General features: G+C 40.0%; 1 protein-coding gene across 4 annotated transcripts in view; it reads right to left on the minus strand.

Moving 5' to 3' along the window:
* The window catches only part of PITPNM1 (phosphatidylinositol transfer protein membrane associated 1), a 28964-nt gene that overhangs the window by 13710 nt on the left and 543 nt on the right, over positions 1-14711 (minus strand). For 2 of the 4 annotated variants that reach the window (XM_014063004.2, XM_014063005.2), the window contains exons 2-13: positions 10885-10977; positions 10515-10729; positions 10312-10433; positions 9563-9784; positions 7371-7682; positions 6538-6633; positions 3825-3932; positions 3643-3704; positions 3149-3390; positions 2326-2515; positions 1504-1611; positions 767-948 (exon numbers count right to left, since the gene is read on the minus strand). In XM_014063004.2, coding sequence (XP_013918479.1) covers positions 767-948; positions 1504-1611; positions 2326-2515; positions 3149-3390; positions 3643-3704; positions 3825-3932; positions 6538-6633; positions 7371-7682; positions 9563-9784; positions 10312-10433; positions 10515-10729; positions 10885-10962 — 1937 coding nt within the window. In that variant the 5' untranslated portion in view covers positions 10963-10977. Of the gene's footprint in view, positions 1-766; positions 949-1503; positions 1612-2325; positions 2516-3148; positions 3391-3642; positions 3705-3824; positions 3933-6537; positions 6634-7370; positions 7683-9562; positions 9785-10311; positions 10434-10514; positions 10730-10884; positions 11828-12016; positions 13892-14711 lie in introns of those variants that run through there. The other 2 variants (XM_014063003.2, XM_014063001.2) reach the window with 2 other exon arrangements.

Consider the following 14711-nt stretch of genomic DNA (forward strand, 5'->3'; position numbering starts at 1 on the left):
AATACTGGGAAGCCAGGAGGGTCACACTTACTGTAGTGTTGTGTGAATGAGCTGTGTAAGCCCTAAAAATGCATGACTTTAAGGAACAGCCACCCAGCACAGCAAGAGCATCTGTGTTGGATCCAAAGCACCTCTCCTAGTTCAGATCTGTACATTGCACAACTCCAGTGAGCTTTACATTATTACCACAGCAACGTCTTACACAACCAAGGAATAACAATAGCTGTCTTCCAAAATTCTACCTTTCCAGGGAGAAAGGTAGCATGTATTATAAGTCTTCACATGTTGCTGAATTACCACTCTCGGTTTTTCTTAATTACATGCCATCAAGTCAGTATCAATTCCTAATGATCAAATAAACAGATTTTTCTCAGGATGATCCTCCCCTAACCCGAAACCTTCGGGTCTTGCAATGGTGCAGCCATTGCCGCTGTACCCATTCATCTTGCTCCTGGTCATCCTCTTCTTCTCTTTATTTCCACCTTTGTCAGCATTACAGAATATAACGCTTCTGGAGTTGGGATTCAGCAACTTCTTGAGGATTCTAGATTGTGCACCCATGATTTTACTACATTTACTCTAAGTGCGAAAAGTTTAACAGACTCCTTACAGTATGCTACTTAAGGTTAGAGAAATTCTTTAGAAGACTGAGAGCAATTCAGCTGACCTCCTGTTCTCATCTGGCAAACAAGCAGCTCAGATTACTGAAAAACAATATCTAATAAGTCATCTTGGCTTTATAACCTTGGATTCCTTAATGTCTCACCTGGACAAGATTTGCTGCTGTTGTAAAGAGTCACTCTCTGGAGCAACACTATCACAATATTTCGGAGTAGGAGGAAGTACTCCTGGCTCAGGACTGACACGGCCAATTCCCCCCGATGGTTCCGGCTTTTTGAGCAGTGGATCTCGTACCATAGAAGTCTCTGGAGAAAGGAGATCAGCATTCTGGAAAGAAACATGGAAGGTTGAGAAGTTTCTCTTTTGCTCAGACAATTAGAATGCCTTTTCTTTAGGCAAAAAGGGTAAATCATGACCTCAGGAAAATTACCCAGAATTTTATTTTTCCAGAATTTAATAGCAAGCTGCTGAACCATGATTGGTGAAATAGTCACTAAAACAAGCAGCATAAAACTCCAACAGCCACACGATGCCTCTTTTAGCAAACCAAACTGTAACCATGACAAAGTTTTGCCCCTCACTCTCTTATCAGCCCTCAGAATTTGAAACAGCTGTGCCTCCTGGCTACAAAAAAAATATTACCCACCCCTGCAGTTGATCTCAGCAAAAAGAAACAGGACGCTTGACTGATGTACTACATTGCATTCTAGAGCAGACATACGTGAGCAGTTCATCTCTAAAATGAAGTCAGAAGAAAAGATTTCTCCTCTTCATCTATTTTCAGTTCACCTCGTCAGTATGTAATCCCTCTGCCCATTTTACAATTCGGAAGGATAACATCGTCACAGGTAAGGAGAACTATCCCAGGGCTTGGGAACTGACCATGCTGCCACGACGGCTGCTCCCATGACTTCCTGATCCACCAGCACGACTGTGGCAAAGAGCATCAAAGGCCAGGATACCCCCAACACAGTCTCCAATCAGCAGCACCTGTTGGGAGAGATGAAGATGAATTGCTAATAGAAGAAACTCAAGGCATCAGCATTCTTTCTTGCTAAATTTTCAAGAAAACTAGAAAGGATCCAAAATATATATTCTACCTCTTTTCTATAATGATTATGACTGGAGTAGCAGGAAAATATACTGCATATTAGAGCAGCATTTCCCAAACTTGTCAACTTTAAGATGTGTGAACTTCAACTCCAAGAAGTCCCTAGCCAGTCGTGGCATTAGAAAATTACTAATTTACTAATTACTAAATTATAAATTTTCTAATTTCTAACATTAGAAAATATTTTTTCTAATTCTGCATAGTGCACAACCATTGCATGATTATATGGGAATAGGCTCCAATCCTTATGGTTATAGGGAAATACATAACCTTGAAATCATAAGTGATTTGAAGACCTCAAGTGCTATGATTTTTATGGTGGACTCAATCATCATCAATTAACATTTGCAAATGTTAATGTTGCAAAAAGAATGGATCTCTGTAATGTATTATCTCAGTGTTTTCTGAATTACTTTTCCAATAAACATCACAGCTCTATTTCAAAAGAAAAAAAAAACTGAACAGGCTGCAGATCTAAATGTCTTTTCCACTGCATCATGTGGGCACATAGGAATTAAAGATCTTTCTTCCTCTGTTCTAGATTTCTGCCTTCAACTTCCTATGCAAGCTCTAAAAATTGCCAGCAATCTAACCTGGCCACAGAAGCCCAAGCCGTCAGGGGAATGGATGAAACTGGCATAAGCCTGGTTGGTGCGGGAAATGACCTTTGCCACGGCGCTCTGATAACTGCCTGAGGAGGTTGCAAGCAGAGGCAAAGCAGCGAGTGGGATGTGATCTTGGCTACTGGACAGACTGTCACCATCGTGGCTGTAGGGGCTGAGTCTAGGAAAGACGAGTTGAAAGGAACATCAAGACACAATCTAAAACACAGGCATGTCTTTGTAGAGAGCTATGAAACTACCTCCCATGTATAATCACGCAATGATGCTTTTTTTTAAAAAAAAATGCTTGGGGACTAAAAGACCAATCATCTACCACGTCAATGACAAAAGAAGGCATTCTCCACATACAGCTTAAGCAATGGCCACGGGCCAGCAATCATTTGAAATTAAACTCTGTAGTAAGAGTTTAGCCCAATATCCAGAGCTATGAGCACCTGAAGAAAGAGAGACTAATTCTGAAAAGATGAAACATAATTTTCTTGGAAAGTCCTGCCCAGAAGTCTCTAGTGTTGGCCCAAAGCACAGTTCACCTTCTTGGGTCTTCATTCTGAGTGGTACATCACATACTTCAAGTACTTTACCATACCCAAGCTAGTGCAAAGATCAGGTGTCATATTTTTTTCTAGATCCCAGAACAAAAAATAATATGGATGAAGCAGGTACCACTGCCCTCATTAAGCCCCTTCATACTCCTGGTGCCTGCAATTCTTGTTTTCTCAGGCAGACAGCCAAATAGCACTACTCGCATCAAGTCTTTAGCAACTCAAAAAAAACAACAACACATGCTTCCTACTTGGAGACCAGGACATAGGCAGCAGAGCAGATCGGTGGACAGGGCACTAGGCGTAATGCTATGTGCCCCAATGCTTCAGGAAAGTGCAGTCGGGTGACTGAGTCCAAGGTAGCAGTGAGTGTATGCACATCAGCCTGTTTGGAGCCTGGTTCTCCCACACCCTGGTCTAGGATGTTGCCACTGTGGAGGATCAGGAAAAGGGCATGAATACGGCAGGTCCCAGAGAGCCCTTCTGAGCCAACCTATGGAAACAAGGCAACAAGGCACTATGAGGATAAGATCTTTTGATGGAGGTAGTGCGTATCATCCCGGGCAGGAGGGGGGGGGTGTTTGTTAAATGTGGCCATGTATTGCAGCCAAGGATATGAAAAATTGGCTAAGGATATGGCAACAGTGATCCTGTAATCATCACAAGTCGTCTCCGATTGCTTGGAGCCACAATAACTTAAGGCCATGAAATAGGAATGCTGTGTTGCAGGCATAGGTTTCCTCACCTCTGGTGGGCCAGGTACAGGGGCACCATCACTATCTGACTTGGTTGCTCCAGTCGCATCAACTGCAAAGGAAATTTATATTGCACTCAGTGCAAGGTGACAAAAGGCAAAAGACCAATAACGGACTCTAGAGGTCAGAAAGGGCAGAAGTCATAGAAGTCATGGAAATGTATTTCTCTTACCTAGAACCTCATCCCGTTCATTGGGTCGCTCCAGAGTATCAAGGAAGTCATTTGAATTCCACTTAGTGATTTCCTTTGCAAACACATCATCACTGTCAGACAAATCCTCTAAAATGAAAAAGGGTTACATGCAGTCTAGTCACTGCAAATACACTGAAATGCCCATCATGGTTAAAAATCAGAGTTAAGAAAGAAAGGATAATTTTTAAACGAAGGCACATTAGATGAATGTCTCTAACAGTCCTCCAGATTCATAGGAAGAATTCTTTTCTAGCTTTGCAATATATCATCTGTGGAGACCTTGGTGCTCTCTGAGCTTGGTTGTTTGCTTGCAGACATTCCATTACCCAACTAGGTAATAACATCAGTGAGAGTACTGTAGGTCTTGCTCCCTATGTGTATACAGTAGTTTGCCTTGCCAGTTTTACTGAGGTATAGTATTCTCCTTGGTAGTTCCTTGATTGTATTCTGCCTGATTGTCTGATGTTAATCTGCCCTACACAGTAGCAATCATAGTGCTTGTATTGAAGCTTGTAGATGACTCATTTTTAATTCTTGGGCTATTGCGTCTTTTTGTTTTCTTAAGATGTTTTGGAGGGCTCACAGGTAGTCCTAGGTAAAGAACTACTTGTTTAACAATGAAAGTTACAATGGCACTGAATGAGAGGTGATAACAATCAGTACTCAAAGTTCTGGCCATCTAAGCAATCTCACAGTCATATGATTGCCATATGGGCACTTGGAAACTGGCTCACTTTTATGACAGTTGGAAATGTTCCACAATTACATGATTACAATTTGCAACCTTCCCAGCTGGATGCCCACAAAGTGAATGTGGAAGATGGAAAGGAATGTTGCAATTTGCCTAGATACGCCTCCCCACCCTGCATATCCTGCCTCAGCCTCCTGTGCTCATGTCAGCTTACCCACACACCCTCCCTAAGCTTGTGGTGCATCTCCCTTTCATGCACCGTTCCCAAGCCTTCTTGTACTCATGCAGGACCTCCCTAGCCACCCTTCTCAACCAACAGCCATCCCAAGCCCCACAGCATTTGCGCTGTGCCTCCCTGCTGCTTGCATACACTCCCCAAGCTTCGCTGCCTCAGAACAAACCCTGGCAACCTCCTTCCTGGCAGCAGCTGCAGCCACCCCAAACCCCATCATACTCAGGCCTCCTCGGCTATCCATACATCTCCTTGCTCCCTTTCTCACCTGGCATCAACCACTTATCTACTGGCTGGGCTGCTTGCAAGCCACCTGACAACTTTCTGCTGGGTTCCTCACTGAGTTTGTTTGGAAGATGGTAGGAAGTTGAGAGGTGGTGCCTGCTTAACAACCCACTATCCTCCCTTAACAATGGCAATGGGAACTACAGAGATTGCTACTGCTTAGTGATGCACTCACTCTGTATGGGGTTTTAAAACCATATTGCTTAGTGATGGAAATTCCAGTAAAAATTACTGTCCCAACCTAAGGGCTACCTGTAGTTGGGCCATATGCTACAGAAGGTTGTCAGGTGGTTATTTCTGAGATGGTTTTGATGTATGCTAATGCTCCCCATTTTTGAAGCTTCTGCTGGTTATGCTATAGTGGGCTAAGTGGTCAGGCACCTTTAAACAAAGTTGTGTGACTATTTTGATGTATAGGCGGTCTGTTTCTTTTTTTGGTGTTGCTGCAATGCATTTACATCTGAAATAATATTCTTATATAGCTCCTCCTGTGAGATACTTTGGTAATGGAGAATTTGGGTTACTGTGGGTTGCTGTACAAAGATTATAATAGCTATTACGTAGGACAAACAGACAGAAGATTAGCAGAGTGCTTGATATTCAGATAACTCAGCTACCAATAGATACATAGTGATAAACCACATTTACATTCAAAAGAGGCACTATAAATGCTAAGAAGAAAACAAAACGACTAGAATACTTCCTCTCCAGCAGCCAAAATCCAGATAAGGATTAACACCAGGCAAACAGGCAGAAAACAATACCCTAATCAAAGAATTACCAAGGAAAAAGCACACACAACTGAACTGGCAGGGCAAGCTACTATATGTAAACAAAGAGCAATCCCCACAGACATTGTTAATGATACCTCGGTAGGTAATGAAATGTCTGCAAGCAAACAACTAAGCTTAGAGAGCATCAAGAACTCCACAGTTCAATATATGTGCTTATACATATATGTACACCTATACATATTCTACTAGAATCCATGATCTGTAAGTAGAAATTTTAAACGCTGGAATTAACCTTTGGGATTCACAAAATAGAAGTCAAAAAGATTTCTATCTGAAATTATTAAAAGTTATTGATCTACCTGTTGATAATAATGGATTGGGCACGTGTTGGTTTGATGGAAGGTAGTTTCCTATATTTCCTATGACACTTGATCACATATGCACACATAAAAAAGACCCCCTTGTACCTTTAACAACTAAGCTATGAACCATCTTTTCATGTATGGACATGCTACCTCTTTTCAAAGAGTAAGGATAAGAGACTTTGACCATTCCCTCACCATATAAATCCATATAAACCTCAATACATACACAAAGAATTAGTTCTTACAGGTTTGCTTCTGCATAACTGGAATCCCAAGCCTTGGAACCAAAAGTAGTTACTTGTCATCTATAAATGAGTCTGAACTCAAGTCTTCTCAGAAACAAAATACAATGTAGAATCATGTTACTCTATTCAGTATTACGAACCATGAGCATCAAAGAATTCCTCTTCGGAACTGTTCTCAGAGTCCCGTGCAATATTTTGCATCCGCCATTCTGATAAACTGTGTGTAGACACCACAACTGCAGTGGAGACATATCAAGTGAAATCATAATGACCAAGACAGCTGGGTAAAGACAAGTCATTCTCAGCAGCAACAGGAACTCTGCTATGATCACTGAAATCAATAGTATCTTATTATGAAGTTTGTTTTACTATCTCAATTTTCTGAATTTGCAGAAAATTGCAGGAAGTCCTTAATTTTTTTACAGACAAGAAAAGAGTAGGAAAAGGAAATAGGTCAGATTACAATTATTAATAGAACCAATTTCACAAAAAACTATTCTGCAACAGAACTTTCTTCCCTGTATATCAATATCTATTTTCACCTTTTCCTCAATTCTTTTCCTTCTTTAAGTTCCAAACACAAGAAAAAAATTACAAAGGAAAACAAAAACAATGGTTGCTATAATTGATACTCTAATACACACCCTAACTAATCTTTATATGTATCAATATTCATAATGCCATGCCTTTGCACAATGCAAATAAAGTGAAGTATTTCAAATGAGTCAAAAATCAAATGAGTCAAGAACTAGTAAGCGAAGAGACAAAAATCATTTGTAAAAAAAACCTAAGCCAACATTACCATCAATACACGAGTAGTTAGTCCCTGATTATAACCTTGAATGAAATGTTACTGAATTTCATCCTTTCTTACAACTGTCGTTCCGCTGAAGCGAGAGTGTATTTTCATCAGTATCATATTATGTTCTATTCTTTTAAAAGTTCCTTTCCATTTGTTGCAGTGGTCACTTACCAGCATGTTGAGAAGAGTATGAGGACCGAGAAGAAGATGACCACTGCTTTGCAAATGGGTCATCGGGAGAGGAATCGGGAGCCCTCAGGCTATCCACTCTGTCCTGTGTCTCATGGCCACCTAACTCAGCTGGACACTCAGGGCTGGGCACACCAGGATCTAATTCAGGTTCCACGCATGTAGCCATCTTCTGAGCCAGCATACGAGCTGTTTCCTCCTCCAACCTTCGAATGTCATCCATTGTGAGATCTATCCATTCGTCCTGCCAACACCAGGCCTGGCGATGAGCTCGCAGCATCACTTTCCGTAGACCTACAGTGGGAAGGCATTCAGGAATCATGATGGAATAGCCCTGCCCAGACACACCGCACTTTGGTTAGGTATAACTTCAGCTCCTCAATACGTTAAAAGAGATTAAACATTATTTACTTAGTGAATGCTTCTTCCAATGCTTTTTAGTAACTTAAAAGATTACAATCCAGTTCAGCTTTAAAAGAAAAATTCAGTTTAGAGAATAAAAGGAGCCAACAGGATTGCAATTCTTTTTCCTTTTGCATATGAAGACGCAAGATTCATTTTGGCATTTTATTTACCTGTAACTAATACATGAGCATTTTTATTTATGATATTTAGGTAGCCCCCTATCTTACGTGAAAGTGGCTTTGGGAAGCATATAGCACTTAACCAAATAATAAATACATAAAGACAGTCACACATAAAAATAACTATTAAAAGGCAAACAAAAAGGAGGGGGTGATATTAAACCATAGCAAGGGAGTCATTGATAAATCTCCCTGGTTCCCCCCAGGGCTGATGACATAACCACATCTTGAGGGATTTATGGAATGCTGAAAGGGGTGGGGCTAATCTTATTGGGATGTGGGGCTCTGCTAGATGTAATTACTCTGCTAAAATCACAAGACAATGTCAAATTAATAGTCAGGAATGGAGATAATCCCTTGAGTTAAATTGAAACCAGGGTCTCTAAATCAACCTACATTATTCACATAATGATGTTGTGGAAAAAGTGAAGTAAGGAATCTAAACTTCTACAGACACCTGAAACCAAAACATGCTGTACCACCCCATTACTACCACTTCACTACATCAAGTATGTCATTAGACAGTTGTGCTTTAGCCTCTTTGTCTAATTTCATATCACAAAACTTTATCTTTAACTTGATATGACCATTTCCATCACATATGTTTAAATTGAAGAAGAGATCTCACATTTGTTTCAATCTAAACTCTTTCAGAAATCCAGAAATCACGCTCAAATCCAACCAAAAATTATTGTATCCAATTTATATTGGCATCTTGTCATCCTCATAATCTGCCACATGTCAGCTACTGCATTCAGGGACACAGATTAGATGAGCAGACAGCACAGCGTAGGTCATTTTTTTTTGTTTGAGAGTGCTGCACAAACTTGGATGACAATTCAGTTCATGTCAGAAGCTGATTTACATGGATAGTCATAAATGTCTTTAAGGCTCTACCCGTAGTATCTCCTAATTCTAAACAAATCTCCCCAATCTAATATTAGGCTTAATTGGCAACCATTATTTTATATCATCTATGTTTCTGAAGTCTTTTGAAATCAGGCTGCTCCTTCAACTGTGCTGTCAACACAGTCTCTTTCTCTAATTTACTGGTTTCAGCCCTTGTGACTGTCTGAAGTCTTTCCCTTACATGGTTACTACCACTAATACTTCTGAGGTCACAGTAGCAAGAGTATCTCCCAAGCAACCAATCAATACATTAAAACCTTTTGGGTGAATTTTTACCCCAAAGGGTAGAATTGAACTAGAGCAGTAGTTAATCAGCAATACAGAGGAAGAAAATCCAATTTCTCACCAATTTCAGAGATATCATTTAGAGTTGCCATACGCTGGAAGATTGTACAAATGCCTTGTAATTAGCAGAGAGCATGCCTCTGCCAGCACAAATACAGGATCAATCATCCTATTCCATATTATTGTGGCCTAAATCAACTAGCTTCAGTAGGCCAGAGTTAGGGGACCTGTAGCCCTCCAGATGTTGCTAAACTATTACAATTTACAATGTTGGATGGAACTGCTATGAGTTACAATTCAACATCAGGAAAAACCAAACCATCCACTACTCCCACGGATCTTTGTTTGCTGAGGGAAGATGAAAAAGAATGGCAATAAAGAAGATATCATGCTTACCTACATCATGGATGAATTGTTCAATCTTGGACTGCATGCCCCAATACCGAAACTCCACCTTACAAAGCTTGTAAGCACACATAAAAGGCCCAGTATTTCCACTGTCTAGCCAATCATCTCCCAGAGGTCCACGTCCTGTCTTCACCGAATGGTATAATCGTGGATCTTCCTCTATCTTGTATTCACTGGGTGAGATGAGATCCCGTACAATATCAATAGTATCTGTGGGTAAATAAAGGTTTTATAAAAAGTAATTGATTGTAGAAAATTAAGATAATCATACTTCGATTTCTCAAGTTGCTGTTCCTTCTTATGTCAAAATTGCTTCAGATGCTCAGCTACATTCCTGACTACTACTCTTACATAGTGCACATATTTTGCCAGGAGCCTGGCTGTTCTTCCGCTCCTGTGTGTAACAGCAGCATCCCCTAAGCTATTGTCCTCCAGCTGCACTGGATTTCAACAATGAAATGATGGTTGGGAATTCAAAATGTGAAAGTTCCTAACATCTACATGGAGTGAAGCATTCTCAAGGCTGGTGAAGCTGCCTTACAGCACAGCACTTTATATGCTCTGAGTGAAACAGATGTCCACTTATACCTCAGTCACTTACTGACCCTAAATATCATCAGATAACCATCATTGATCAGCCACTCCTGGACAATCAGTTGCTCAGCATAGAAGCATTCATGCGATACTACATACTGATAACTTAAAAGTGAGAGGAATGGGCCAGTTTGAGAACTTACCCACAATTCTTTGCCTGCGCTCTGTGGTATTTAGATTGAAGATATTGGTTTGCTTTCCAGCATCTGGTCGGTAGTAAGTCTCAATCTCAATTGAAAATTTCTCCACAAAGGGGCATGTGTATCTATGAAGAAGAGTATGAAACTCAGTTCCACCTTGGCAAACGCCAAACACATCTTCCAGCCCCCTATTGTCTTTCTCTCACCTGGTCCGTGTGTAGGGGTAGGCATTCCAAGATTCTTCCTCCACCTGCAGAGCAGCCTTAGGTAGGAGAGCACGGAACCAGCTAGGAATATGAGAGCCCACATGGTAGATCTTATGTGTATATTGACCACTTCCTCCTGGACCATCATCATATGGTCGGTTGGACAGGATTTCAACCCCGCTGCCTTCGCCACTGGATTCCTCACGGCTTTTTTTCTAAGGAGGGAGGGAGGGAGAGAGAGATCTTCAGCTTGCAATTTATATCTTTTGTTCTTTGCATCCCTCAACCTGCTTGGTTTTGGTCCTGTTAACCCCAAAACACTATCTGGTTAAATAAATATGCCTGCTCTATCTATCCAAATTGATGTTACCTGGATCATGTAAAGTTGGGCCACCTGGTATTCAGCCAGGCTCATGGGCAGCAGTATATGATATTCTTTGATCAGCATCTTGACTGTCAGATCCTGTGAGTTGAGACACAGTAGAGGGTAAATAAAGGCATGCAGCCAACACAGATGCCTATTTGTGGCTGTGGAAGACTTAAAAACATAGTATGAAAACGGGATCACAGAAAACATTAAAACAGCCTAAGAAAATTGTGTTTTGGACAACACAGCTTAGCCAATTAAAATATTTTTCCTAAATGCTCATTTCTATCATAAAGATATTTTTTTTGTATCAACCAGATTGGCATGTATTTATTTTTCTCATCATCAGAAAATCATCATATGTCAAACTGAAGCATTATATAAGTATGGAAAGGAGTTGCTGGTCAAAAGTAGTAGCTTAAACCACATTCTTACTTCCTCAAATGAGAAGCTGGAAAGAAATCCCCATTTGACCTTATTTCCAACCCACTGGGTAAGTTTCCATAGCAACTCTTAAGCAAATGAGAGGCTAGGGAGTTTCAACATAGCAAAAGGGGAATGTGGAAGGGAGTAAAATAATAGCATCTCACACTTTTTTATATCTTCCTGGACCATGTCAATGGTTTCCAACTTTGCCATATTATGATTTGAGAAAAAGAAATTCTGCCATCCCTCACATGTAAATAAATGTTTTCACTGGGACTGGGTGAGGCAAGAAACAAACCTAAACTTATAACAATACATAACAATTACATTTTAACCTATATAGCAAATAAAACAGTGGCAGAACTTAACTTAAAAAAAAACGGTTACTTTGGAGAAAAAAACAAAGATACAATTTAAAACTATTTTTAACATGAAGAATGAATTGCTTTTTTTGGCCTAACATTTGAAATTGGAATTCCATTTTGAAAACCATTCTCTCATTTACCAAATTTTGTGGGGGGGGGGGGGGGGATTGCCACCTTGTCCCAAAACTACTTCTCTTAAACTGTTCTTAAAATGCTATAGCTTGCAGAACATGGGCAGGTTATAATCTACTTTTGGTGCTCTTTGAATTAATACAGTCACTCTGAGATAACAGTCTCACACATCCCCTCCCCCAAGCCTTGTGCTTGTAAATCCTTCCCCTTACTGTTGCAATTTCCTTCTAGCTGCAGTCTTGCAGCTCTTCCTCTCAGAAGTGATAATTTCCTATGCAGAGTGAGTATTTGATCAGATGGTCAATTTTGCATAGAAGCTTCATGCCTTCCAGGCATGATTAACTCCTCCTCTAAAAGGCAAATGCAATGTGTTAAAAGCAAACGTTCAGAGTTCATAGAGGGATGTGGAACTGAGGGTTACTTTGCATTCAGAATAATTTTGCATCAAACTTAATTTTTGTGCAAAAACAGCACAAAAAATACTTTGTGGTGATCCTCCTCCTCTCATCTCACAACCTCCTTTAAGAGTTCATTTAGAGAAATGCTGAAGTATGTAATTTCTTTGGTTTTGGCTTAACATAGTTTCAAAAGCCAATTATATAGCTTATTATGTTGTATGAAGCCAGCTAATAATGGCTTGTGCACCAAACAATGGCTAAATGAATCTTGGCTAAATAAGATGTATGAATTTGTTTTATGATTTACAGGCTTGTGTCAATCCAGCTAGACTAGAACATGGAGCTGCTAAAGCTATGTAAATAACTTGCTAAAATAAGGCTTTAGAGTTAGCCAAATTTATTAGAATCAAGGTTTCTAGATAAGTATGCATACAGTTGTGGTGTCAATGCTGATCCTCCTTCTAATTCTCTACTTCTATGATTCTGTTTATGCAACACTTTGCAATCAAGGTTTCTGGGGATTTAAGGGGCGTCACTACCGCCCCTTCTCTCTTATACCAGCATGCCATGCAGAATTTAAATCATGCTTAACTTTGCTCAGCAGTGTTGTGCAGGGAAAAGCTACTAAATCTCTGCCCATCATGCATCTATTCAAAGCACTGGAGTACTTTCAAGAAAAAAAAGTCTGCAGCCCTCCTAGAGAGCTATTATCATGAATATCTTTTGCCTTATGAGCCTATCAAATTGCTCTGGCCCTTGCAACCTACTGTTCCTGTAACATACCTCAAGCAATCATATAACTTTACATACATTATTACATCCTGCCATATCCTGAAAAGTCAAAAAGCCTTATTATCCTCATAAGGGAATAAGGAGGCAAGAACTGCCACTAAATTTACAATTTACCAATTGAATGTTATAAATTCTTGGGAACTCTGTATCTCATTTGAAAAATAAAGTACTATACTAGATGTGGCCATAATTGAAAGCAATACAACACAGGGGTTTACAGAGTTTTTATGAAAATACATCTGAAGAATGTAAACAATTAAGTTGTATGTTCTACTCACTAACTGGGAAACGTTAGTGTACCCTATGCTCTGTATTCCAGTATCAGTGTCTATGAAAAACCGTCTTTCCAAGTACAAATACATTAAACCTTTCAAAATTCTGAATGTGAAAAAAAGAAAGCCAAAACCTGTTGAGACTTTACAGAATAAACAACATAGATTAGTATGCTATGTTTTCCATTCCATGTAAATAGCAAATATGTAGGAAAAATATGTTAAATAAATTAAGCAACATTTATTGTCTACAGTACATTTGTAATATACGGTGAACTTCAGCACAAGCAGATGAAAGATGAAATTCACTATTTCCCACAACATATTAGAAAAACTACTTCAGAATCTAACTCCTTATAAAGTCATGTTCTACAGAAATAGCTTCTAAAATAGTGTCTAAAATATTCCCATGTTATGGCCATAAATCACTCAGCCTGATATTCATTTAACATGCATTGTATTGTGTCTAGTAAGTAATCTTGTTCAAATGAGTTACCCAAATTCTTACAAGCACATGATGGAAAGCTTGCTAATTGCCATAACCAATTAAGCAAAGCTCCTTAGAGGGAAATACATGTAAGCTTCCATCCTAAAAACTTATTCAGGACATACATGTAGGATTTGGATACAAAGCTAAGCATACTTAGAAGAGAAGGAAAGAGGCACACTGAGTAAACACACACACACACACTAAAGCCTTAGATTAGGCTATGTATTTTTGTTTGTTTCTTGGTGTATTTATCCTCATAGTCTATATCTAACTTTTTAAAAATAATAAAGGAAGCACCTCTCTCCCCAAAAACATGCTTGCCTCAAAAAAATAACACAAATTTAACTTTGCCTAATTCATCCACAAAGCTCAGGTTTCAATAGGTCTGCCCCATTAGAAGAAATTACCACTTCCACAAGAACAAAATTAAGCCAGAAGATGCAGTTTATACTTGACTTCCATGTTTTGGACGCTACTGAAGTGACTAAAGGTATGCTTCCCTTGCAGCCATTAACGGGCACAGGCGCCCTGTATAAATAAAACATGGCAACCTGATGGCTGAACGATGGTTGGTTCAAACACACCTTCCTTCCGACCCAGACATTCAATACAGCAGTAAATTACCATAAAAAAAAACTACCGTTCACGCTAACTAAATTCAACCCACAGCACAGTCAGAAAGTCAGAAAAGCGTTGTTCGGTTGGAATAATCGGAGCAAAAGAGAACGCGAGGCGCTGTCCTCAGCCCCGGCGCCTTTGCTCAGGTGAAAGACTGTTGCTTTTGGAGAATGGCGACCTGAGATGAAAGAGGGTGGGCTGGCACGGGGGGTCCCGCTTCAACCCCCATGAGAAGCCGCTGAGGAGGGGGAAAAGTGCTGGGCTGCTTGATTTCTTTCCGGGGCCCAAAGAGGGCCATCCCCGTCGTCTTCGGAGCGACATCCCTTCCCACCTTTCT

This window comes from Thamnophis sirtalis, unplaced genomic scaffold, assembly GCF_051295495.1.
Source record: "Thamnophis sirtalis isolate CommonGarterSnake01/CBP01778 unplaced genomic scaffold, rThaSir2_p1.2 scaffold_1, whole genome shotgun sequence".
Taxonomy (NCBI): Eukaryota; Metazoa; Chordata; class Lepidosauria; order Squamata; family Natricidae; genus Thamnophis; species Thamnophis sirtalis.